The 23,303-nt window shown below is 59.6% G+C and overlaps 3 protein-coding genes across 12 annotated transcripts in view; 2 read left to right on the top strand and 1 right to left on the bottom strand.

The window, feature by feature from the left end:
- The first annotated feature begins 2,451 nt into the window (after window positions 1–2,451).
- Window positions 2,452–6,425, top strand: LRRC3C (leucine rich repeat containing 3C). Its single transcript, XM_085211301.1, has 2 exons — window positions 2,452–2,599; window positions 4,369–6,425. The coding sequence occupies exon 2, from the start codon at window positions 4,487–4,489 to the stop codon at window positions 5,222–5,224; it is 738 nt and encodes a 245-aa protein (XP_085067427.1). The 5' UTR covers window positions 2,452–2,599; window positions 4,369–4,486; the 3' UTR covers window positions 5,225–6,425.
- Window positions 6,426–7,485: 1,060 nt separating this feature from the next.
- Window positions 7,486–15,743, bottom strand: ZPBP2 (zona pellucida binding protein 2). Of its 4 annotated transcripts, none has more exons than XM_019623424.2 (8): window positions 15,089–15,743; window positions 13,411–13,491; window positions 12,882–13,007; window positions 12,225–12,386; window positions 11,415–11,633; window positions 10,740–10,825; window positions 10,101–10,278; window positions 7,486–9,984 (listed from the first exon to the last, which is right to left on the bottom strand). In XM_019623424.2, the coding sequence occupies exons 2-8, from the start codon at window positions 13,436–13,438 to the stop codon at window positions 9,884–9,886; spliced, it is 900 nt and encodes a 299-aa protein (XP_019478969.1). In that variant the 5' UTR covers window positions 13,439–13,491; window positions 15,089–15,743; the 3' UTR covers window positions 7,486–9,883. The 4 variants fall into 4 exon arrangements, with proteins under 4 accessions (XP_019478969.1, XP_003213865.1, XP_085067425.1 ...); XM_003213817.5 differs by lacking the exon at window positions 15,089–15,743 and adding an exon at window positions 13,832–15,056; XM_085211299.1 differs by lacking the exons at window positions 7,486–9,984; window positions 10,101–10,278; window positions 10,740–10,825 and having other exon boundaries at window positions 10,845–11,633.
- IKZF3 (IKAROS family zinc finger 3) overlaps window positions 15,188–23,303 on the top strand; it is a 23,655-nt gene continuing 15,539 nt past the window's right edge. The window contains exons 1-3 of one of the 7 annotated variants that reach the window (XM_085211292.1): window positions 15,188–15,248; window positions 18,873–18,926; window positions 19,216–19,326. In XM_085211292.1, the coding sequence (XP_085067418.1) occupies window positions 18,887–18,926; window positions 19,216–19,326 (151 nt within the window). In that variant the 5' untranslated portion in view covers window positions 15,188–15,248; window positions 18,873–18,886. Of the gene's footprint in view, window positions 15,249–16,005; window positions 16,150–16,274; window positions 16,406–16,543; window positions 16,770–16,808; window positions 18,742–18,872; window positions 18,927–19,215; window positions 19,327–23,303 lie in introns of those variants that run through there. The other 6 variants (XM_085211288.1, XM_085211290.1, XM_085211289.1 and 3 more) reach the window with 6 other exon arrangements.

Here is a 23,303-nt window from a genome sequence, read left to right as displayed (position 1 = left end):
AGTGCATTGTGCGCCTGCTTGCTGACCAGCTTTGGCTATTGGGATTTATTGGAATATCGTATGGGAATATTGGGATATCGGCTTTAGCTATTGGGATTTCAGATCCCCTGCAGAACTGTTTCATGCACTGATGGATGCAGGCATCTCAGCCCCTGCAGCCCTGCAATCAGTGGCTCTGAGCTCTGTGCTCAGTGACCCCAGCCCTGCGGCTCCATGCGTGCGCTGCACCGTGGCTGAGAGCTGTGGGCTGTGGGTGCAGTGCTGCAGTGCTGGGTGCCATCTGTCCCGGCCTTTGTCAGTGCAGCCATCGCTGCTCACCACGTGCACCCCTGGTGTGCAGCCATCTGTGCAGGCTTTGTGCACGCTGAGCTCCTGCTGGGGAGCAGCAGAGGGTGCAGCACAGCCGAGCTGCTCGCTGAGGTGTTCTCTGGGCAGCTTTGGGGTTGCTCGATGCTGAAGGCCCCCCCGGCCGCCCCCCAGTGATGAGTGCCTCGTGTGTGCCCTCGTGGGCCAGAGGATGGATCCGGCGCAGCGCTGCTGCTGGATGGGACCGAGGCAGTCTGAGCGTCACACACCAGCATTGTGCTGCTAACCGAGCACGGCTCTGCCTTCCCACAGCCAGTGTTTCCCCTGCCAGCTGCTCCTGGAGGGCCTCGGGCATGGGGGGACCTGGCAGGAAAACCCACCGCAGCCTCTCGGTGCTGCAGGGATGCTGTAGCGGAGGCGGGATCCCGCGGGAGCAGCCCTGCTTTGCAGGGGAGCCACGCACACGGCAGCTCTATTTTTATCCCCACTCCTGCCTGACTGAGCAGCTCCCTCTGCGCGGTGACATCTAATTTAGCAGCTTCCCCACACCCCGCTGACTCTGCACGTGAGGGGGAAGCACAATGCGGCGGCTATTTTTAAACGCCCATAAATATTAATCCCGCTCGGTGATGCAGCAGCAGCCTCTCTCACTGCCGGTGGGAGCGCAGGGGGGGCACCCGCTCCTTGGGCTCCCCAGCCCGCATTCACCCCCACAGGGAACCCCGGCGTCTGGGGGGGAGTGGTCCTTGGGGGGGATTCGGGCCCACAGCCACAGCCCAGGCCGATGCTCGATGTGGCCGATGTGGTGGGGTCCACATTTCCTTCTGTTTGCTGGCCCCACCGCCGGCTCGATGCTGGCTCTGTGTAGTGGCAGGGAGGAGCTGGTGCTGGCTGATTTTAGCCAGCCGTGCCGCTGCAGCAGTGGGAAGGGGTCTGCACAGGGCTGTGCTGCACTGCAGCCTTGAGATTTTGGGTTCTACGTGGTGTGTGAAGGCTGGAGAGCCGGTGGCGCTGCCGCTGGGGAGATCGGAGCTTCTCCAGCCAAACAGGGAGAAATGGATGGGCTCAGGCCCTGGGAGCAGCCAGTGGTTCCCAGTTTCAGTCCCTCAGGACAGGCCCAGCCCCATCGCAGCACAGCGTGGGGCTCTGCTCCATTTGCAGCCCCAGCGGTGGGGACACCGATCTCCCTCCTGCCAGCGCCGGATGGGAGCGAAGCCACGCGGTGTGCGCCGACCTCTGCGCCCGCAGCCCCGCGCTGACGGCACCGCACCGAGCCTGGCTCCAGCCGTGCTGCGCTCGGGGCGGCTGCCGTCAGGTTGTGTTCTGCTAATGGGGCCGAGACGCAGGCCAGGCGCCTCGTAAACCGTTTATCCTCCCCGAGCAGCGGGAGACGATCGGCGCACGACCTCTCCAAGGAGAACCGCGGATGGGGCGCGGGCGGCCACCGGCGTCCTTGTTGGCAGCACGGCAAGGGCACGGCCCTCGGCCCCGCGGCCCCGGCGCCCGGTGACCCGTAGGGACGAGCCCCGGTGCCGGCTGCCTGCTGGGGGCGGCCCCGGCCCGGAGCACCGGAGCCCGGTAACGGCGGCCGCTCTCCATGGTCCTGAGCCGGCCCCGGTGCCGGTCCCCGCGCGGCACGTCGAGCCCCGGGCAGGGCGGCTGGCGGCAGGGCTGGGGGCCCGCACCGGTACCCGCAGGGCTCCGCCCGCCTCGCCGCCCGCCGCGGCTCGGGTTTCCCCAAGTAAGCGATGCCGGTGCCGACGGGAGGCGGCGGGCAGGAGGGGGTCACGCTCCGTGGCGGAGGGGGAAAAACCGGGGGCGATCCCGCTCTTCCTGGGGCGGTGGGAAGTGGGGGCAGCCCCGGGCTGTGGAGAGAGGCGGGAGGGCAGATCCCGGCTTCGGGCAGCGCCAGCCAGCGCCATTCCCACACGGGGTCCCGCAGGTCCCGGAGACTCCGTTGGCTGTGGCCGCCCCGAGCCCCGAGCCTGGGGGTCCCGGACGCTTCCGGCGGGGTTTTCCCCGTGTCCCCCCAGGAAGGAGTGCCGCGGCTCAGCCTCGACCCGAACCGGGCGTGGAGAGGAGCCGGGGGCGAGGCGGGGGTGCCAGGAGCCGTGCAGCCCCCCCCGGCGGGGCGGGCCGGGGGCGGGGAGCCCCGGGGAGGCCCGGCCGGTGAAGCCCGCCCACCGGCCCCGCCGCCGCCGCCGCCGGCTCCGGGCCCGCCGCGCTGCGCGGGGCGCGGCCGCTCCGGCCCGGGGCGCGGGGCCGCTCCGTCGCCGCGGGGTGCGCACGACAGGTGAGTCCGCACCGGGACCCCGCACCCAGCTGCTCCCCGGTACTCTCCGGTTTCGGGAGGGGCAGGGCGGGAGGCGGCGGGCGGGGTCGAGTGGGGGGGGTCCCCGGCAGCGCCGCGCCGAGCTTCCCCCGGGGAATTACCGGGGCTTCCCTCGCCCGCAACGCCCCCGGTGCCGAGCGCAGCCGGAGCTGGAGCGGGGCCGGGGGGAACCCCGGGCATCCCCGCTGCTCTGGGCGCACGGCGGCTCTGGGTGCTCGCACAGCTCCGACGCGGGGCAGCTCCGACCCCTCCGCTGCCGTCCCCGGGATCCCCGCGGTTGGGCAGGAGCTGCCCTCGATGCCGTTCGTGGTCCGGAGTGCCGCAGCCGGAGCCCCCTGACTCCCCCCCGTGGGATCTTCGAGAGCCGCATCCCGCCCGCGGGGGTTCCCCAGCGCCCAGCTCCTGCGGACGGGGCTCCCCCTTCCCGGATCACCGATCCCGGCTCATTTGGATCCGTTTCAGCCGTTCCCAACCCCCGGGTTACTTCTGGCAGACCTGGGGGAACGGTTCCCCCCGTCCGTGCGGCGGTGCCGGTGTGGGGCTGGCGCTGCCGTTGCCCTCTGGCTGCTCTGAGCTCTGCTCCCTGCGCGGAGCCGCCTGCAGTGGGCTTCTCGGGGTCGGCTCCGTGCGGGCGCGACCTTGGGGCGTCTTGGTGCAGCTGCACCGAGTTACTGCACCGAGCAGCGAGCAGAGAGAGCTGCGTCCGTGCCTCATCCCAGGCCTGGCAGCCTCCCCCCACAGCCCCAACAGCACCCCGGGATGGCTCTGCGGGGGGCTCAGGACCCCAGCCCTAAAGAGCCGCTTCCACAGGTGGGGAGAAGGACGTGGGACACCTGCATCCCGGAGCTGCCTGTGCTGGGCGGCGCTGTGCAGGGCTGTCACAGCAGAGCTCTGCTGCCAGGCTGCCCTTTCACGCCTCTGTCACTGATTGTAGGATGCTCACAAGGTTCTTGCATCCTGCCTTCATCGTGCTGCGGCCCTCAGCGTGGAGGGACCTGTGGAGGGGAAAGCTGAGCAGCTCATGCCCTCAGACGTGGCCTTATCTGCTGCCACCACCCTGGGAACTTGCTAAGCGCTCAGCTCCTGTGAATTTCCTTTTTCTGTTTTTTGTTTCTTTCCTGCTGACGTTTTTCCCCTCCGGAATAAAGGGCTGGATGGGGACCATGGTTACGGGGTGGTGCGGGCAGCCGGCCCTGGGGCCGGTGTGGCACCGTGCAGGGGACAGCACAGCCACCCTCCCGCGCAGCGCCCTCGAATCAAACGCCCCATAGAAAACGTGGCACGTGCCCACATCCGCCTGGCAGCGCTGGGAAGCGGAGCCCCCGAGCCGGCATCCAGCCTCCATCGGCCCCGCGCTGCTGGGGAACCTGCTGGCTGCCGGCGCTCCCCTGGGCCCTGCCTGCAGCTCGCCCGGAGCTCTGCAGGATGCGCTGGCTTCAGGCAGCTCGCACTGCCGGTGACCTTGGCGGGGATCTCACCCCCGCCTCCGGCTCAGCCCGAGCCGTGGCCGTTTGTTACAGCCCAGCTGCCGCACAGGAGACGTGCGGTGGCTCAGCCCCTCGGGAACTAATCCCGCTGCGCAGGAGCCCCGTGCGCTGCCGCTGGCGGTGGGGGGACCGGCGAGCCGCGCTGCTTGCCCCCGTCCCCATCCCGCGGTTTGGAGCAGCGGGTGGACGCGGTGCCCCCGGGCGCCTCAGCCTGACGCTGTCCCTTTGGTGTCCCCGTCCCAGATGTGCCTCCTTCAGCCCAAAGCAGCGCGGGTGAGAGCTGAGGGGCCGGTGGCTGCGTGACGGAGCCGGTGCGGCACCGCGTCAGCGACAGAAGCCCTCCGTCCTGCGCCCCACAGCCATGTGGCTGCTCGTGCAGGGCGTCCTGCTGGCATCCTGCCTGCGCGCCGCCGCCTTCCCCAGGGGCTGCTACCCCTCGGAGGAGGAGGGGCTGAAGACCTTCCGCTGCAGCAACGCGCGGCTGACCGAGGTCCCCAAAGACATCCCCAACGACACCAACAAGCTCTACCTGGACTCCAATCGCATCCCCTTCCTGCCCCGCGACGCCTTCCGGGATCTGCCGCTGCTGCTGGAGCTGGATCTGTCCCACAACGCCATCGCCGCCGTCGAGAGCGGGGCGTTCCGCGGGCTGGCCGACCACCTGCGCTCTCTGGACCTGTCCTCCAACAGGCTGGTGTCGCTCAGCAAGGACGTCCTCAGCAACATGAAGGCCAAGGTGAACCTCTCCAACAACCCCTGGCTGTGCGACTGCCGGCTGCAGGAGCTGATCCGCGCCGTGGATCTGACGGCCGGCTCCTCCGCCGGCATCATCTGCGACTCCGCGCTGCAGGAGGAGCACGTGGGCAAAGCCTTCCTGCAGGTGATCGCCGACACGGACTTCTGCAACGTGTACAAAAAGACGACGGACATTGCCATGCTGGTCACCATGTTCGGCTGGTTCGCCATGGTGATCTCCTACCTGGTTTACTACGTGCGGCAGAACCAGGAGGACGCGCGGCGGCACTTGGAGTACCTCAAATCGCTGCCCAGCAAGCAGCGGCACTCGGAGGAGTCGTCCACCATCAGCACTGTGGTGTGAGCGGGGCTGGGGGCGGTGGGACGTCGTCGTGGCATTCCTGGGGGCACGGCCGTGGTGGGGAGCGATGGTCGGTTCTCAGTTATTGGTTACTGGCAACGGGCGCAGAGCGAGCGGGGAGAACTGAGCGTGCCCCCACCACGCGGCTCCGCTCTGGACGTTGGGACTTGGTGTGAAACTGTTTGGTTTTCTTTGCAGCCATCCCCGGGGCATTAACGACGTTGGTGTTTTAAATCCCTCTGGTTTACCCTCTGCTGCCCTGGGGATGTTCCTGGAGCTGCGGGGCAGGGGGGATGCAGCCCTATGGGACGAGTGGACGGGGATGGAGGGACGCGGTGGTGGGGAATGGCCCCAGCTCCCATTTCCTGAGCTGGAGCTGCCGCCCCATCGCTGCCCTCACCTTGAGATGGGCAGCGGGGGTGAACTGGGGACCTCCCCCTCTGGGTGTTACAGTGAAAATGGGATCAGAGCCCCCGGGCTGTGCTCTGTGCTGAGGGCGGTGGATGCTGATGGGGGTCCGAGGACACACGGGGTCGGTGCTTTGGGTCAGTGCACCCCACTGCAGCTCCGCTCTCTCTCAAGGACTCACGGCTGCGACCGCTCACTGTGACAGCACTGGGATGGGGCCGAGGCTGCCGCTCCTCCGCCTCCTCCCACTCCCTGCACCGCTGCCAGGAGCCCGAACGTCCCCTCAGCCCCACATGTCCCTTTCTGACACTCTCCATTGGGCTCCTGGGGTCGGCGTCAGGGATGGGGCACGCAGGGTCCACACGGAGCCTTGGGGTGAAGGCAGCCCACGCCTGCCCCTCTGGCTCCTGTCTCTGATTTTGTCCTTTTTAAAACCAACTGAAGCTCAACTGCCTTAACTCTCCGAGAGCACCAACCAAAGCTGCTCCAACACCTCCGGCAGCGCCCGCCCTGCACATCTGGGGCCGGCAGGGCTCGGGCCCCCTCCATCCTTCCAGTGCCCGGTGCCTACGGATGGGGCTGTGGGGAGCGGTGCCCGTGCCCTCCACAAGTGCCTACACCCCCAGCACAGCCCCAACGCACAAACACTCTCGGCCCTCTGCCCCCTCCCCGTGGTGGAGCACAGGGGTGGGGGGAACCGAACCGAGCCCCCGGGGCACCATCTCCCGAGGAGTGTTTTGTTTAAGGGACCTTTTATGTTCTTACTTTATACGACAATAAATTGGCTTTTACTTTGGAGACGGTGATGGTCGCGCCTCACACCAGTGCTGCTCGTGTCGGGGACCCCCAGTGACCCCCCCGGGCCATGAGGAGGAGATGAAGGTGCCCGCATCTCTGTCAGGCCCGCAGGGCTCTGCTGCTGCGTGGGGCTCTCAGAAACAGGACACCGCAGGTAACCCAACCTTGGCATGGAATTAATGAGCCCTGGCGGCTCAGGTCACCTCACCGTGCCCCGTTCTCGTGGCTGCTGCACTGCTCCCCGCCCAGCCGTCCCCACTGCACCAGAGCAGGGCCACGCTGTGGCACAGGGCTCAGCTGTCCCCATCCTCCCTGCGAGGTCCCCAGCACTGTGCCGAGGAGGGGCGCCGGGAGGTGTGCAACCCCAGACCTAACGCAGAACGACAGATCCCGCTTGCAGGACCTCACCCACCCCCTCACCCGGCTGCCCCCAACCCCGAGCAGATGGCAGCCGCCCCAAGAGCAGATTGCAGCCCCCCCCGCTCCCGCTGGTGCCCCCCGGGGGGCTGCGTAGCACCGAGCTGCCCGCTGGGGGAGGGGGTCTGCGGCACCTGCCGTAGTGATGCTGCCCCTGCAGCGTCCCCCAGCCCCCGTCCCAGTGCCCCCACCTCATTCCTGCCCTGGCTGCTGTTGGGATGGGGGCAGTGAGGGTCGGGACGGGTCCTCCCAGCACCCTGCAACATTGAGTTCTGGGTGATTTGTTTCTGGCCATGCTGCGGATTTACCGGCCGGGATCAGTGATGGCAGAGCGAGCAGCGTGTCTGGCACCCCCACATCTCCATTATGGGCTTCTGAGGCTGTGGCTGCAGTGCAGCCCTTCGTTAGCAGTGCTGCTAACAGCCCCAGCTTCTGTCCCAGGGCTGGGGGTGCCACGTTTGCAGGGGTGCTGTGCGGGATGGTGAAGCAAATCCCTTTGGGTCTGTGCACCACTGCCAGCCCCAGGCCACGTCCTGAGCCTCACAGCGATTCGATTTAGCAGAGGGAAGGAAGGATGTCTAATTGTTTAATTTCCACAATTATACAAAATATTTATCAATAATTAGAACGGATGACGGCGATTACGCGGTGATGAAGGCCGACCCACACTTTGCCAGCAGCCCTCCAGCTCCAGAAGATCATATTTATTTATTTTCAACACAAAAAATCCTTTTACAGTGGCACTGCTGCCAACAGCGACCCACGGCGATGCGCTGCCTGCAAAGGACGCATTAAAGCTGCCCTGCTGCCCTTATGGGGACGGGCTGAGGGGAAAATACAGGCAGGGAGTGGGCTGAGAGCACTGCGGGTCCAAGGGGGAGGTCTGGGGAGGTCTGGGGGTGATTTGGGGGAGGATTTGGGGAGAGTTTTGGGGTGAACGCCGGGGGTGAATTGGGGAGATTCCTGGGAGGTTTTGGGGAGATTTGGGTAGAATTTGGGGAAGATTTGGAGCGGATTTGGAGAGGATTATGGGGAGATTTTGGGGGGAGATTTTAGGAGAAGTTCTGGAGGGGATTTGTGAGGAGGGTTTTAGGAGGATTCTGGAGCCTTTTTGTGGGGCCATGGGGAGGTTTTGGGCAGGTTGCCCCAGCTGGTGGCAGCGATGAAGCCTCCATCATCTTCCTGCAGCTCACGTCCATCTGTCTGTTTGCCATCAGGGCTCCCACATCCTCGCCCCAGGCTGGGCTTCAGCAGAACCTGGGGGGGCCGGGACCCTCCCTGGGAGCTGTTGAGGTTGTGGAATAGAAAAGGTACTGCCCTATAGGTGTGCACTCTGTCCTGCACTGGTCTGATGGCACAGACTCCTCCGCAGTGTGAAGCCAAAAGGTTTGATTCACTTTTCCACGTTCTTAAGGCTGAACTGCTGCGGGAGTTGGCTCCAACCCCGCCGCTTTAAAAGGGGTTGGAGGAGTGGGTGGTGAGCACTGGATGGTGCTCAGTGCCCCCCTGCTGCTTCTTCACCTAACAGCTGATGGCTGTGACATTCCTCTGCTGGCAAAGAGGAGTGCAGGGAGCAGAGCCCTTCTGCTGCGTCCCCCCGGGCAGCGTGGGGTCCAGTTGGCTCTGGTAGCAGCCACCCCAGGGGCGGTTCAGATGTACATCTTATCCATCAGCACTTAATAAGCGATGATTCCGAAAAGCTCTGAGCACAGTCTGTGCCCACACCGCCTTCTGCTGCCCGGCTGTCAGCACGGATAAGCTGAACTGGGCAGAATCTGGTTGGTTTTTGGATGAATACCCACGGAGGGATTTCTGGGTGCTGTGGGAAGCGGCGGTCACCGAGAGGGAGCTGCTCGTCTGTGCGGGTTGGCGCTGTGCAGAGCCAGGCTGATGGCACAGAGCTCCGTGCTCCGAGCTGGGGCTGCTGCCCTGTGCGTGGTGGGACCTCAGCTGTGCCACAGCGGGGAGCAGAGGGGGCTGGGAGCAATTCTGTGCCCCCTGGGGAGGCTGAGGGGCAGACAGGAGGGCGGCAGCTCTGATGAATGGCTGATGGAGCTCCGTGCTGCGTGGGATGGGTGGGAAGGCAGCAGCGCTTCTGGGGATGGACTGAAAGCACTGGAGTAGAATCCGTCCTAATGCTGCTTAATGAGCAAAACAATCGATTGCAGATACAGCAGCTCGCCGTCCAAAGCCGGCAGGAGCAAAGCTCTGCTGAGCTGAGCTCTCTTGTTATCTCAGTGCTTTGGAAGTTCTCATCTCGACCCGCTGCCGATCCCAGGAGCTCACAGCTGCTGTGCAGTGAGCGGGGCCGTGCCATTCGTACTTGGATGGAGGGAGGAAAGAACGCAGCAGCACCTAGTGGAGAAGGCGCAGGAGCCTCCATCCATCCCTCCCTGGATGTCCACACTCCCTCCTTCCCTCTGCTGCACCGCTCCTTCCGGGCAGACGGGCTGAGCCATAAGGGCAGAGTTCTTCATCTCCCACCTGCACTGCAGAGCTCGTTAGGGCCGAATTCATTAAGGCCCATCTCAGAGACCCTCCCCATGGCTGGTGGATGCACAGTGCAAAACGCCCCGCAGCATCAGCAGTGGTTTCCCAAGGAACCATCCAGCCCTGCACTGGGCAGAACAAAACCTTCAGGATGTAAAGAAAAGGGGAAAACCAAGGGAAGTGCGTTTGTGTTCCTAAATGGTGAGGATTTGGTGCTTCACACCTGAGGAACTTCTCATGGCATTCTGGCACACGCGACCCCGTCCTGCTCTGCTGCCAGGACCCCTCCGTGCCCCCAGAGCACCGTGTGGTGTTTGGGATCACCCCCAGGGAGCAGCAGCAGCTTTGTGACACACACAGGTTGCTTTACCCTGAATAAACACCCCATTTTATGCCCGAATACAGGAAATGCAGGAGGGGTGCACGAGTGGAGGAGCTCAGCCGCTGCTCAAACTGCATGTAGAGCTCCAGGACCAGGAGCTCAGCACGCAGAGGATCGGGAGACCAGCGATGCTTTCACACCTCCTGTTTCTGCATTCAGTGCCACATTCATGGGCAGGATTTTGCTCCGTACCCCGCAGCGCGGTGCCTCGCACACAGCCTGCAGCTGCCAGCGCTGTCGGGGCTGTACGTCCCAGGGCTGCACACCACTGCAAAGAGAACAGAGCCCATCAAAGGCTGAATGGGGACCCGCCCGAATTCTGACACCACCGATGGCTGAGCACCCTCTGATGGCAGCGACGTGACCCCATGGGTGCCCCGTTACCGCAGCAGCCGGCACAGCTCCGGTGGGTGATGTCGTTCCTCCCAAATCCTGGGTGGCAGCTGTCGATGGGGGTCACGGAGAAGCTGCCCTCCACGTAATGTATGGTAGGAACGGTCTGAAATTGGTGCTTCAGAGCGTAAGTCTGCTTCCTGAAAAACTCTCCTATTCGCTCGCTTGCCTGAAATACAGAAACGTTGGAGAAATTAAGAGAAGTTCCCACTGGTTTGGGGTTAAAAACGTGAGTGAAGACTTCACGGAGGGGGAAATCAGGGCTGATGGGGATGTGCTGGGGTGCTGTGTGCTGCTGTCAGGAAGGCAGAGTTAACCCGGCTCAGAAATCAGCTGCTTCACATTGTATTCCATTTACAGAATCATGGAGCTGAGGTTTGGAGTAGAGAACTGAAGTCTGCTGATATGTTTGTATTCAATTCCTTGTGTTTAGCTGGTAGAGGTAACCTTTTTTTTTTTTTTTTAATGGATCAGTCTGACCTTTTAAAAGCAAATTCCCACCCGGAATTTAATTATCCAAGCCTCCATCAGCTGTCATTGGATTAATCCCATCAGTGCCGGGGCTGATGGGTGACCCCAGCACAGGGCAGAGGGTGGGGGTTTGGGATGCAGAGGGTGATGGCACGGAACCTGCTGAGCTCTCTGGTTCGTGGTGTCCTCACAGTCCTGAGGAAGGCGGCTGCAGAGATCTTCCCATCCCGGAGCAAAGGGATTCACTGCGGGGGGAGAGAAGTGCGGCCATGGGGGCTCCTTTGGGGATCCCCTACAGCCGATGTCCTGCCCGCGTCTTTGGGTTTGTTTCAGGAGAAACACCGACGAATGGAACTCTGCACCGCGTTCTTCGGTGTTTGCTGGTGATCCCCTAGCCCTCTCACCCTCCCCGTCCCCCTGTTTTCCCTCTCATGTGCGAAGGACGGGGATTTCTCCTCCTCTCCGCCACTGCCCAGCGGAGCTTTGGGAAAGGCTCTCTCCGTTTGCTGGGTGTCGGTTTTGGAAAAGGACTCGCGGGAGAGCGGCGGTGCCGGCCCGAAGTGGGACCGATTTGTGCCGTCGGGAGCGGTGATGGGGAGATGAGACGTGCCGGGGGCCGGGCCGTGTCACCGGGCTGAATTCTCACGGGGACTTCGGGGCTTTGCAGCTCCGCTTTGCTCTGCGCGCTCCGAGCGCTGCCGCTGCGTTCTGGCTCCATCTGTGGGCTGGGAAGGGAAAACGCAGCGGCCGCGGAGGGGAACGGCCTCGCGGGGGTGTGCGTGGGTGCCGGGGGTCTTCCCGGGGTGTTCGGTGCCAGAAACCCTCCTCCATTACCCTGAAAAGTGATGAAGAGTTCGCTCGGGGAGCCCCGGTGGGGAACCTCGAGGGAATGGCAGCGGTACGAGAGCCGCCCCACGCGGCACGTCAGGTCGGAGATGAGATCCTCCAGGATCTTCTTCAGCTCCTCCACGAACCGTGCGTTGGCTGCCAGCTCACATCCCTTTGAAGTGAAACGGACCGAGACCTGGTACACGTGGTTGGCTTCCCTGTATGCTGCCAGAAACAGGAGGTGAGTGGGGCTCAGGGCGGTGCCCACCTTACCTTCACATCTGTGCGCTTTGTAGCTGAAATCCGGGCTCTTATTCAAAAGCAAACATGTGAATAGTTGGCTCACTAACAAAGCAGGGAGCTCTCAGCCTTGCTGTGGCTGACTCAACTGTAAGGGGCTCCTTAGTTTGGAATGAACAGGGTTTTGTGTTTGAGTTATAAAGCCCTGCTCCTGAACGGTGGTGAAATAAACACGGGGCCGTCTGCGGTGTCGTGGTGTGGATGGGGATGAGGTGAGGTTGGGTGCTGTGGTTCTGTGGGCTGGGGATGCCCTGAGCAGTGCTGGAGCTGCTCAGGACCACAGACTGTCCTGGTTTGCAGATGCTGTGTGATGCTGTGTGTAGGTGGGTTGGTTCTTATGGAGGATGGAGCTTTGCGTTTTACTCTTGAAGTTGCCAAATATTCTTGGTGGCAGTTATTTAATCTTTGGATGTATGAATATGTGTAGGGATAGAACGTTAGCACCCTCTCCATTCACCAAGCTTTGAAATCCACAGGCCTGCCACAAACCCAACGAACCACAAGGGCTTATCTTACCATACACCATGAACCTGTAGGTGTTGGTCACATCTACTTCTTTTTGTGCTGAGGTTTCTATGATTCTGTGGGAAAGTGCACACTTGTAGGCTCCGGACATGGACTCCTGGAAGCCCACCAGCACCAGCTCCCCAGAGCTTGTGAGATTCGCGTATCCTTGCCCTAGGATGGAAGCAGGAGGGATGAGATGGATGGGAATGCGTGGCATCCTGTGCTGCGCTCAGGAGGGGGAGGAGTGTGGTGCTGTTTTGTGGCACTCTGGGTTCTTTTAGTCTGAAACGGGCTGAATTGGAGCGCTGGGACTTGGGGCAAGTTTCCCTTCATCCCAAGCACTTTAGAGAGAGAAAGGAAATGTATTCTAAGGCCAGAATTTGGGGGACAAACCCAAGGGCTGTGTGATGCTTTGGCCCCGCTGTACCATCGCAGAGTGGCATCAATAGGAAGAAGGAAAATGTGATTTTGAGTGCAGCAACCTCTGCCCAGCCATTTGTGCTCAGCTTTTCCCCTCATAAGGAGAAGTGTGTTGGTTTCCTGCCCCAGTTTCTCTGATTCCCAGCCCCACTGTTTCCACACCCGAGCAGCCCTCACTTTGGAAATAGTGGCTCAGGCAGTGGGAGAAGAGTGGAAACCCCATGTGGGCAACGCTGAGCTTCTCACCTTCTAACTTCCTCCCATCTGGGCCAGTCCATGAATACTTGGGATCTATTACTTCGTCTTGAGAAAGAGGCAAATCCATGCACACCAGGGTTGGGCTGTTGGTGAACGTTTTAACGTATACGTTTTCTGCAATATGAGAGAATGAGGTAAATGATGTGGGATGTTTATATTGAATGAAACCACGAAATGCTTTGGAAGTGCACATAGCAGGAGGTTTGTTTCTTGTGTTAGGACTGAGGCAGCAGAAAGGAACCATCCCCAGGTGCTGGGAGCTCACTGAGGGCTGGACCCGGAGCAGCATTTGGGGCACTGAGGGTCCATCCCTCATTTAGACATCACTTCTTCCCCTGCAGCACCAGAGGATGCACGCACTGCCCAGCTCATGCCTTCCCATCGCTGGGTGCCACCAGGATGTGTTCTGGAGCGCAGCTCTGGTTGTGTCGCTTTACAGAATGCTCATAATACCTCAGTGCCATCCCAGGAGCCTTCTGAGGCCTCGCACTGTGTATGTGCAGTCAGGCAGGTTTACCTGCACGCTGATCATTGCCATAGACCATATTCTTCTGAAAAAAGCCAACAGAAGGTTGCTCTTCCTCCGGTGCAGCTCTTGCTGTTGGGAAAAGGATGAAGAATATTACGGATAGAAATCCAACCCTGCAGCTGTTTGCTCCGTCCTGGCAGGCTCCTGCTGCCTGCTCAACCCCTCCCCAGGGCTCAGTGGGATGCTGGTGACACGATGCCTTCGTCAGGTGAGTGCTGAAGCACGAGGGCTTCCGTGGGCTCAAGGCAGCCCCTCCAGCACTGTGCTGGGGGATCGCAGCCAGACCCTTCCCCACCCCGTGGCTGTCAGTGCTGAAGGTCCTTCCCACGAGGTGCCCCCATCCCTCAGCCTCCCCCACATCCCCTGTGCCCCTCTGGGGGGGGGCTGTGCCTTCAGCCCCCCTCGCTACCTCCTCCCGGAGCGCCCTGACGTGCCTCCACCACCACTGCCATGATGGCCGCCATCCCCAGCAGGGCTTGTTGGGGGGAGCACGGCCTCCCACCACCCCCTGCCATGCCAACCCCGTTCAACGGCCACTGCTGCACGAGGCCAACGGACGGGGGGTTCCAATGGGGGGGGGGAGGTTCCAATGGATGGGGGGGGTCCAACGGCCCTTCTTGCCCTCCTCACCGCCACGGGGCTGCCCCACACGTGGCCCCAGTGGAGGGGATCCCAACCCTACACACAGCCCTGCTGGGAGGAGGGATCCCAACCCCACCCTTGGCTGCCTTTCCTCCCACAGCCTGTGCTCCTGTAATTTGCCTTGTTTTCCAATAGCAGCGCTATTTCATGAAGAAAAACAGATAACAAGAGCCTTGTTCTCATCTTATCTCCGCAATCTCGGGTGCTCCCAAGAGTGGAGTCCTTTCCACGTGGCCCCGAGTCCAAGGAGCATCTGTGGGTGTCACAACGTGAGGAGATCGGCGGTGGTTTATGTGACGTGTCCACAGCATCTGACACCCAAAGGAAACCACGTGGGAAGGTTACTTGTGTGCGTGGGCACCGCTGCGTGCAGCTGCCACACGGGTGGTGGATCCCAGAGCAGAAATGGCACTTTTAAGTCTTATTGTTTTTCTTTAATCTGATGAATTTGCACTTGGAGATGTAAGCTGGAGGCGGCTGTTCGCCAGCTCCAGGTGGGATGAACGGCTGGGATCCATGGGGTCCTTTGGGGGGATCCTTGGCTTTGCCCATGGGAGTGCACCTGCAGGAGTGCTGCCCCCGAGTCACGGAATCATCTGAGTTGGAGGAACCCCACCAAGGGCTGTCTGGCCCCACTCTCTGCACTGAACGGGGACACCCCCAGCTCCATCAGGAGCCCAGAGCCCATCCCCTGACCCGGGTGTCTGCAGGGACGGGGTGCTGCCACCTCCCTGACAACCCGTGCCAGCGCCTCACCATTCTTACTGTAATCCTTTTCCTTAAATCTCCTCTCTTTCAGCTGGAAGCCATTTCCCCTCGTCCCGTCACAGCAGGCTCTCCCGAAGAGTCTGTCCCCTTCTTCCTACCAGTACTGAAAGGTCACTGTAGACGTCCCGGAGCCGCCTCCTCCCTACGTTAAACACCCTCATCTCTCCCAGCCTGTCCCATGGCGGGGTCGTTCCACCCCTAGCATCTCTGCTGCGGTCCTCCAACAGCTCCAACGAGCACCCCAACCTCGGCTCACCTCTGCCCTTGCCCCATGTCCGCCAGGTACCCGCAGCCCCCGGTGCCGGCGGGGTCACAGCCCTCCTCCCCCGCTCCGTTCCGCCGCTCTCCGTTCCGTTCCCCTCCCTCCGGATGCGGAGGAACGCGGGGCCGCGGAGCGGAGCGCTCGGATCGCGCAGGTGAGGAACGGCCGCGCAGCGCCGACCCCGCAGCGTTGGAGCTCCGGTGCCGCTCAGGGCTGCGGGGGAACCGAACCGCGAGATGCGCTGCGGCGGCGGCGGGGGGTTGCCTTCATTTCTCCCCCTCCGATTTCAGCAGCATCCCGATGCAGTTGGGCTCAGCACCCTCCGCGTGCGCCTTCACACTCTGTGCGTTAAGGAAGGAGCGGGCGGGCTGCTCTCCTTCCTCCTGTAAAGCCTCCCTTTCAGGAGCAGCAAAAGCCCTAAGTGTGCATAAATGTCGGGCTGCAGCACTTTGCTTCCTTTATGAAGGAAAACAGATCGTTCTGGCTTTTCTTTTAACAAGCTGGAAAACGGCTCCACAAAGTGCCCCCATCAGAGCCGGGCTCACCCCGTGCTGCCCCGATTCCTTGGTGAGAGGCTGCAGTCTGAGTCCTGCTGGGAGCCTTCAGCCCGGCTTCCTCTGTGTGTTAATAACTCGAGGGTTTGGTTACTTTGAGTTAGACGCAGTTTTCTATTGGAAAGCATCCGTGTCCTTTGGGTTCTAAAATGCGTGTTTGCGTTGCAGTAATATCTCGCACACAATCTGACTTAGCTGGGACTGCCTGAGGGCTGTCACCGTATCTCAGCAGCAGTTCTGCTCTCCGTGGCTTCGTTTCCTCCCTCTGGTAGCTGCAGTTGCTGAAGAAGTCGCTTCGCCTTCCTGTTTTGGCGCGTTTAGGAGTTAACGTGGAAACAGCCCTTCGGGTTTGGGGCTGTAGGTGGGGTGGAGGAGCAGCCCGTGGGGCTGAGGTCATATTCAGGGATGGAATCGGTGTAGAAGGCAGCGTTAAACAGCTTTACCTCCGGGTGCGATAAGTGCTGAGCAGCTCTGTTTCCATGGGTTCCGAGCGCTGCTGAGGTCAGTGGGAAATCGGCGAGGAGCACGAGGGGCTGCACGGCTTCGCTCTGTGCGTGGCTGGGGTCGGGCTGGGCTGCTTTCTGTTGGTGTGTTGGGCCTTTTGGGAGAGGCCGAGAGGAGGAAGGGGCTGTGTCTGCTCCGTGCTGTGCTCAGAGGGCTGGTGGCAGAAGGGATGTAAAAGGACGTCAGCTCTGCAGCGCTGTCGGGTCGAGAAGTGAGAAGGCAATGGTGCGGCTCTCACTCGGCAAGCACAGAGGTAAGGCCACCACGGCTCCAGCCGTACCCAATCCCGTGGCCCAAAGTGCTTTTTTCAGCTAAAATCCAGGCAGACCCTTCTGTTGCTCCTATGGCCGGGCCGGGCTGCGGGATGGGGCACTGACGTGGCTGCGCACCGCGGTGCCTCACCGCTCCTCTAACGACCGATTTGAATATTCGTGCTCGCTTCGCCTCCTGGCGCGGCACACGGGAGAGGACGGCTCTCAGGGCACAGGAACGTTACTTCTGCTTCGTAACAGAGCTCTGTGCTCGGCTGCAGCCACGGCACCCGGTGTCCTCCCTGTGCCCGCTGCCCGCCCGGTGGCTCTCGGACCCCTCTCTGCCAGGACAGAAGTGCTCTGTGAGTGAGTTCCCACCTCGTGTTTTTGGAATGCTGGGGAGAAGCGCTGTGTTCGTGCAGGACTGGGGGTTGTGGCGCGTGTGTTCAGCGCCCTGAAGGGTTAGGGTTGGAGTATCTGAGTTGGGAAAGAGATCTGAGATTAAATATTGACACCGGGGGTTTAATACTGAGATGCTGCTAAGCCTACAGGGAGCTCCTTCAGGTGAATATACAACGGGGGAGGAGGGATGAGTGGATGCTGAGCCTCGAAGTGATGCAAGGACTGGGCTACTTCTGCACAGAGAGGAGATGCTGTGTGGCGTTTTGTACTCAGGCCCCTTGAGAAGGGCTGTGCTGCCCAGCAGTGCCCGTGGGCTGGGATTTGTGATGGTTTCACAGAAATCAGTACACAGAGGTGGTCTCAGTGCTGAGCAGAGTGCAGGGGGCCCACGCACGGTGGTCGTGCTGCTGAGATGCAGCCACTCCGTGCTCCCATAGGGCTGGCTGTGTCCTGCTGGTCACAGCAGGTCGTTAAAGCAGCGCCATCATCCAGATCAATCAGCACGGAATAACGGGGGTTTGACCCTCTTGCCTAAACATTCATTATTTTCAGAGCTGTGAGGATTTGTTTAATGAGGTGCCTGTATTATTTGTCAGAATCCATAGCAGGGAGAGCTTTATTCTGTGTGCTGTGCACTGGCTGATGTTTCCGTGTCGGTGCTCTGGGTACAGTCGGGCCCATTTGCCTCTCTGTGCTTCATACTTCCTGCTATGGTAAAATGAAACAAAGGCAAATTAGAAGCTTTAAATATGAGGTAATTGGGTATTTCTTATGCAGATCGAGTGAATGTTTGAACTTCTTGTTACCCAGTCCTGTGACCTCTCTTATGACAGAAGTTAAGGCAGAATTTATGTCTCTAGGAAGAGAGGCTCCATGCAAAGCTTGTCCTCCAAGGACGGGAGGTCTGATTTAATCACAGGAGATATTTCATAGCTGGCAACACTTCACAGCTTGTCCACAGCCCCAGGAGCTCGGGCTGCTGATGGTTTGGGTCACTGCAACACCCATCCTCAGCGCCTCTCCTTTTCTCCCTGCTCTTTGGTGAGAGCTCATTAAGGGTAGTGGGAACGGTGTGCAGCACAGAATCATAGAACAGAACCACTCAGGCTGGAAAAGACCACTATGATCACCAAATCCAACCCAACCCCTCATCCAGCACAGCTCTGAGACCCACTGCTGAGAAATGGGTACAGGGTGCCCATCTTTAGGGCTGCAGTGGAGCCAAATGTTGAAGAGCTGTGCTGGACGGATCTCCTTTTGCTTTCCTAGTTGGGCTCATCCACTCACGCATCTCTGGGCAGCCCTGTCTGAATACTCCATTTCTCTACACAGAGTTAACAGAGCTTTAGACAGACGTTGTGGAGACCACAGAAATGTTCCACGTGTGGTGGTGGCACAGATAGATAATAATGGGCTGCAGTTGACACCTCCTGGCTGAGCTGTTACCTAACCACCAGGAAAGGGCTTTGTCCCTCCTGGTGCTGCTCCTGGGTTATGTGCAAAGCGGAGAAAAGATGTTCAGATCTGTTAAAAAAAAAAGAGGAAAAAGAGAGAGGAAAGGAAGGAGGAAGGAAGCAGAAAGCTGTGACACTGTGAGGAGGGTGAAGCCTGGAAGCCAGCCTGCAGCTGCAGGGCTCTGCTGGCTCCAGCATCCCACGGGATCCCCATCACAGCTCCCAGATGGGAACTGGACTCGTGTCAGCGCCAACAGATCTCATAAGGGCTGCAGGGTCTGTGCTTGGCTGTGGAAGAGGGGCTGTGGCACCTCCTGGTGCTTTCTGCTCCATCGGTGTCAGCGCTTGCGGGGCGCAGGGGGGTGAGCAGTGGAGAGGGCGAGTTGCTTCTGAGCTGCAGATTGTATTGAAAGCAAGAAATACAGAACCTCTCATCCGGGGCATATGAAAAAGCCTGTATGCTGAAATGTGATGATCATTAGGTAATTATTTGAGTTTCGCTTTTTCAGTTTTGCTTCCAGTGAAGAAGACGGAGCTCTCAGATTAACAGCCGTACTGTGAGCAGCTCTACAAATCTGGAGCAGCTCAGAGCTGTTTTCTGTGTCTTTTGCAGATTCACAGAGCAGCATGGATCTCAGCAATCCCCAGGAGCAGCCCAAGGCCGCAGGTACAGCCCCAGAAACCTCCCTTCTGTATGCAGGGGATTGTGAGGATGAGGGCATCGTTGCTCTTGCTGTCTGACCACTAATGTTCCCTGCATATTGAAATGATTTGATTTATTAAAGATTTGCTTCCCACTGTGTCTGGGAATCTGTGTGCAATTTCTGGGCGACAAATTCACTCCATGGAATTGCAGTGGGTGCAGCAATAAGAGCACCGAGAGCAATGCAGGGGGTTGGGGCTTGGAAACAGCGCAGCAGAAATCGTCATTTCTTTTCCCAATTTCCTTTTTCCAGAGGGACAGGAGGTTCTGGAGGAGTGCGACCTGAGCAAAGGGCAGGAGGTGGAGGGCACGGATAATGCAGAGGAGCTGAAGGAGCACAGCCAGTCCAATGGAGAAGCAGGAGGTACAGGGGGGATGGCACGCAGTGGTGGGTGTCCCTTGCTTTCTGTGCGTCGTGGGTGTGATGAAGAAGGATGTGTTGGGTGTAATAGAAAACAAACAGCTCCTGGACTCGGAGCAGTCCTGCCGGCTCTTGGATGGAGAAATTGTTGTGCTTTCATCCTGCGTGCACACAGGGAGAGGGACCTCGAGTTTCTCCCTTGAACCAGAAGCTCATGGCCTGAACCTGCAGCACTACCAACATTCCTGCCTGGGATAGATGTGCTGTGCGTGTCCTGGGGGCAGACATGAGAGGCAGTGGGGGCTGGGGGTGATGCCAGCACAGCAACACGCTGTGGCTGTGGTTCGTTGTTCTGACGTGGAGTGTTTGTATCACACGAATTAGGGATTGCTGCAGGGCTCTTGGTTTGGGATATTCAATGGGTGCCCCATCCCTGGAGGTATTCCAGGCTCCTTGTCAGTCTGATCTAGAGGTTGGCAGCCCTTCCCATGGCAGGGGATGGAACTTGGTGGTCTCGAGGTCCTTTCCAACCCCAACCATTCTATGGTTCTGTGATTCAATGGCTTCGTGTTGGGCCGCAACAAAATGTTTGGGTTTCCAACTTCTCTGTTATTGAAGCTGTGTGTACTACAGTGTCTGGGCCGGTGGGTTCTGCTCCACTGACCCTAAAAAGAGACATTTCATGTTTTTAACTATTGAACGTGAAAAGTTTGAGCCTTTCCTACACCCGGAGTTCATTTAATGTTGCCTTCAGAGCCCACAGCACGTAAAGCATTGCCAACCATTCGTCCACCCCACCACTGTTTCATAGAACCACAGAATCTTAGCATCACTGAGGCTGGAGAAGTCCTCCAAGATCATCCCATCCAACTGCCCACCTACCAGCAGTACCTCCCCACTGGGCCGCGTGCCATAGTAGCACATCTCAACGTTGTGAGGTGTGTGAGCACCTCCAGCTGCAGTGACTCCCTGGGCACCCATTGCAGCATCTGACATTTTGGAGAAGTTTTCTCCTCATATCCAACCACGGCTCTGCTTTCCCCTCCTCGATGCTCACCCCAAGCAGGGGCAGGGTTGCTTCAAACCCTTCTGGTGCTGCTGAGCACACGGGCTGTGTTTGTTCTGCACTGCAGCTGCTGGAGGTGGGATGCCGTGCGGCCAACACAGCGCAACCCAGCCCTGCGGAAAGGCTCCAGCAGCTGCAGGCAGGAGGTTGCAGTGATGGGGTAATTCAAAGCGTGATGGAAAACGTGCACATAAAAATTCAAAAAGAAAAAAAAAAAGAAAAAAAAAGAAACACAAAACAATTAAAAAAAAAAAAAAAAAGCCCTTCTTTTGCCTCGAGGGGATGGAAGCTGCGCTGCGGTGCACACGTGTGCGCTCGCTGCAGCCCTACGAGCAGCGCTCGCTTCCTGTGTCTGCTCAGAGGGTGCTGGGGCAGAAGTGGGGGAGTGCTCCCTGTCCCTCATTCCTCCGTGCACCGCAGAGCTGAAGAGCCCTTTAGTTTAAAAATCAGGTGGAAAGAAAAGGCGTTGCTTCCTGGGGGACCAAACCCAAGGGTCCCCCCGAGGACCCAAACCCAAGGGTTTGGTTGCTTTGTGCCTCAATTCCCCCATCCGAGGCTGAAACTTTTGGGGCGTACGGATGTCAGCTCACTTCCGTGCTTCCAAAACCAAGCCTCGTGGTGGCTGCGGGGCTGATGAGGGACACGGGGGGACTGCACTGAGCTCCCACCGAGCCCTGAGCGCACGCACTTATCAGCCCGGGGAGGAAGCGCCGCGTTTTATCAGCGCGTTCCATCTCCGAGCGCTGCGCCCGGGGTTATCTCGCGGCATCAGCGCTGCTGTGCAGCCCTGCGGGGCTCTGCGCGGGGGCACGGAGCGGGGAGGCACCGCGCTGCTGTCAGCCCTGCGCCGGGTGGGAATTCTGCCGGGAGCAGAAGGCGTCGGCTGCCCTGGGACTGGGGCAGGTGTGGGGCAGAGCGGGGCGTTCGCTCCTCCTGCTGGGTTCCCCCCTCGATGGCGGCGGTGTGGGGTTGGTTGGTGAGATGCTTTCGGTGCTGTGATGGATTGTGTGCTCTTCTCCCCATCTCCTTGAAGATTATTTCTCTTCGGTGTCCGTTTCAGATCCGTCCCCTGTTGTTCATAGAGAACCGGCACGGTCTGAGTGGGCAGGGACCCATGGGGCCACCCGGCTCGCTCCCTGCTCTGGGCAGGGACACCCACAGCTCTGTCAGAGTGCCCCTTAATTTTGGGCTTCTCGAAATTAAAGGGGGGAGAAATGTTTTGCTGTTGGCATTCAGGTGAAATCTGCTCTGGGGTGGATGAGCTGCAGTCCCACCCACCGCCCTGTGCAGAGCAGAGGGACCCAGGAACTGGAATTGTTTGTAGGGGGACAACGCACTGGAGGAGCGGTGGGGAATGGGGCTCTGCGGGGTCTCACTTCTCCTTTATCAGCAGTTCCATCCATCTCATGTCAATGTCTCTCAGGAGGAAAGTGCTGTGGAAATGCTTTATGGGTTGGCAGAAAGTTGGTGATGGGAAATACAGGTTAGGAAATTGGAGACATAGGAACGCAAGCTCCTAATTAACCCCCCCCCCCTCCCCTCTATGCCTGAACAAAGAGCTTTAAAGGGCTGTGAGTGAGTTCGGGTTCAACCCACATCACCTCTGAGATAACATGCATTGTTCAACTTCTAAAAAATGTGTTATTCCTGTAATAATCATACAACAACGTAAGCCATATGGTGCTTTGACAACAAAAGGACGTGGCTATTAATGAAGTAGCACCTCCAAATGGTCAGAAAGTGATGAGCAGTGTCCCTCCTCCCCCTGCATCCCTCTACAAGCAGAGGGACATGGACACGGTGTGACTTTGGGGAGTCCCAAAAGGAATGCGGGTCCAGGAAGGGACCGCCCCTGCACGGCCATGTATCTGTGCAGCTGTTTTGGGGATGAACCATAGGTTAATTAATCCCTGTGATAGAAGCACATCCCCTTTATACACACAGCAGCAGCATCCTGCGCCCTGCTCCCAATCCCATCCGCAGCTGTCAGCACCCGGCAAACTATTTATCTGCTTCCACAATTTGTTTAATTGGATACTTAGGAAGCGGCAGCCGAGAAGCGCTTTTCCCTTTTTCCTCTTTTATTTCTTTTCCCTATAATCTGAGGGAACATCTGCACCACGAGGCGCTCATTATCTCCCGATCGGCGCAGCAAATCAGCGGCACCGTTAAAGTGCCACATCATCGTGATTGAGTTCCTTTGTTCCCCCGTGGACTTTTTGCACGTGTGGAGGTGTCACAGCGGTGGTGTCACAGCAGTGGTGTCACCCCCAGTGCTGCTCCTTTGGTGGCTCCTGGTGCTCCACCTCGTGCTTCTTGCTGTGCCAAGGCCAAACTTTGCTCCACAGTGGCGCGAACCCCGCACATCTTTTTTTTCTATATTTGATGCTGCATTAAGTCTAATGATGGGGGGGGTGTGTGCATGGGGGGGGGTCCTTCTGAGCCTTCCCCTCTGGTGCAGCCCTGGTTTGTCCCCGCTGTTGGTGCTGCTGGCTGCTGGATGGACGCACACAGCGCTGCTCACACAGTGACTCACTCTGCAGCCGCCACCGCCGCTTCGCGTTGGATTTTTTCCAGCACCCATTGTTTTTACAGTGTTTCAGGTGAAACAAAAATATTACTCTGGAGCCTGTCTTTCATCTCACAGCCACCTCCCCAGGAAGCGAAACCCCACGCTCAGCCCTCCTGCTTTTGCTTTGCTGCGTGCCGCTGCTCTCTGCCCCGCGCTGCCCTGAGCTGAGCGTCGTTCTGGCTGCAGCTCTCCTGAGATAACAACCCAGCTCTGTTATTGCTGGGGGCAGCTGTTGTTTTCCCTCGGTTCCTCGCCCCTTTCTGCTCGCTCTTGCCTTCCTCTTGCTTAAGAGGGACCAGCCTAGAAACTCCTGATCCCATCGCGATGGGGTGTGTGGGTGGG

This window comes from Meleagris gallopavo, chromosome 29 (genome assembly GCF_905368555.1).
Source record: "Meleagris gallopavo chromosome 29, MGAL_WU_HG_1.1, whole genome shotgun sequence".
NCBI lineage: Eukaryota > Metazoa > Chordata > Aves > Galliformes > Phasianidae > Meleagris > Meleagris gallopavo.
This window is presented reverse-complemented; position numbering and strand designations above follow the sequence as displayed.

Bases quoted from the DNA above. Each gene is read 5' to 3' on its own strand.
- LRRC3C (XM_085211301.1), top strand. From the start codon at position 4,487: ATGTGGCTGCTCGTGCAGGGCGTCCTGCTGGCATCCTGCCTGCGCGCC.
- ZPBP2 (XM_003213817.5), bottom strand. From the start codon at position 13,937: ATGGCAGGGGGTGGTGGGAGGCCGTGCTCCCCCCAACAAGCCCTGCTG. The intron at 11,634-12,224 runs GTAAGATAAGCC...TGTTTCTGGCAG, and splicing joins CTACAGGTTCATGGTGTATG to CATACAGGGAAGCCAACCAC. The intron at 10,826-11,414 runs GTAATGGAGGAG...CTCCCCCCGCAG, and splicing joins ACTCTTCATCACTTTTCAGG to TGAATCCCTTTGCTCCGGGA.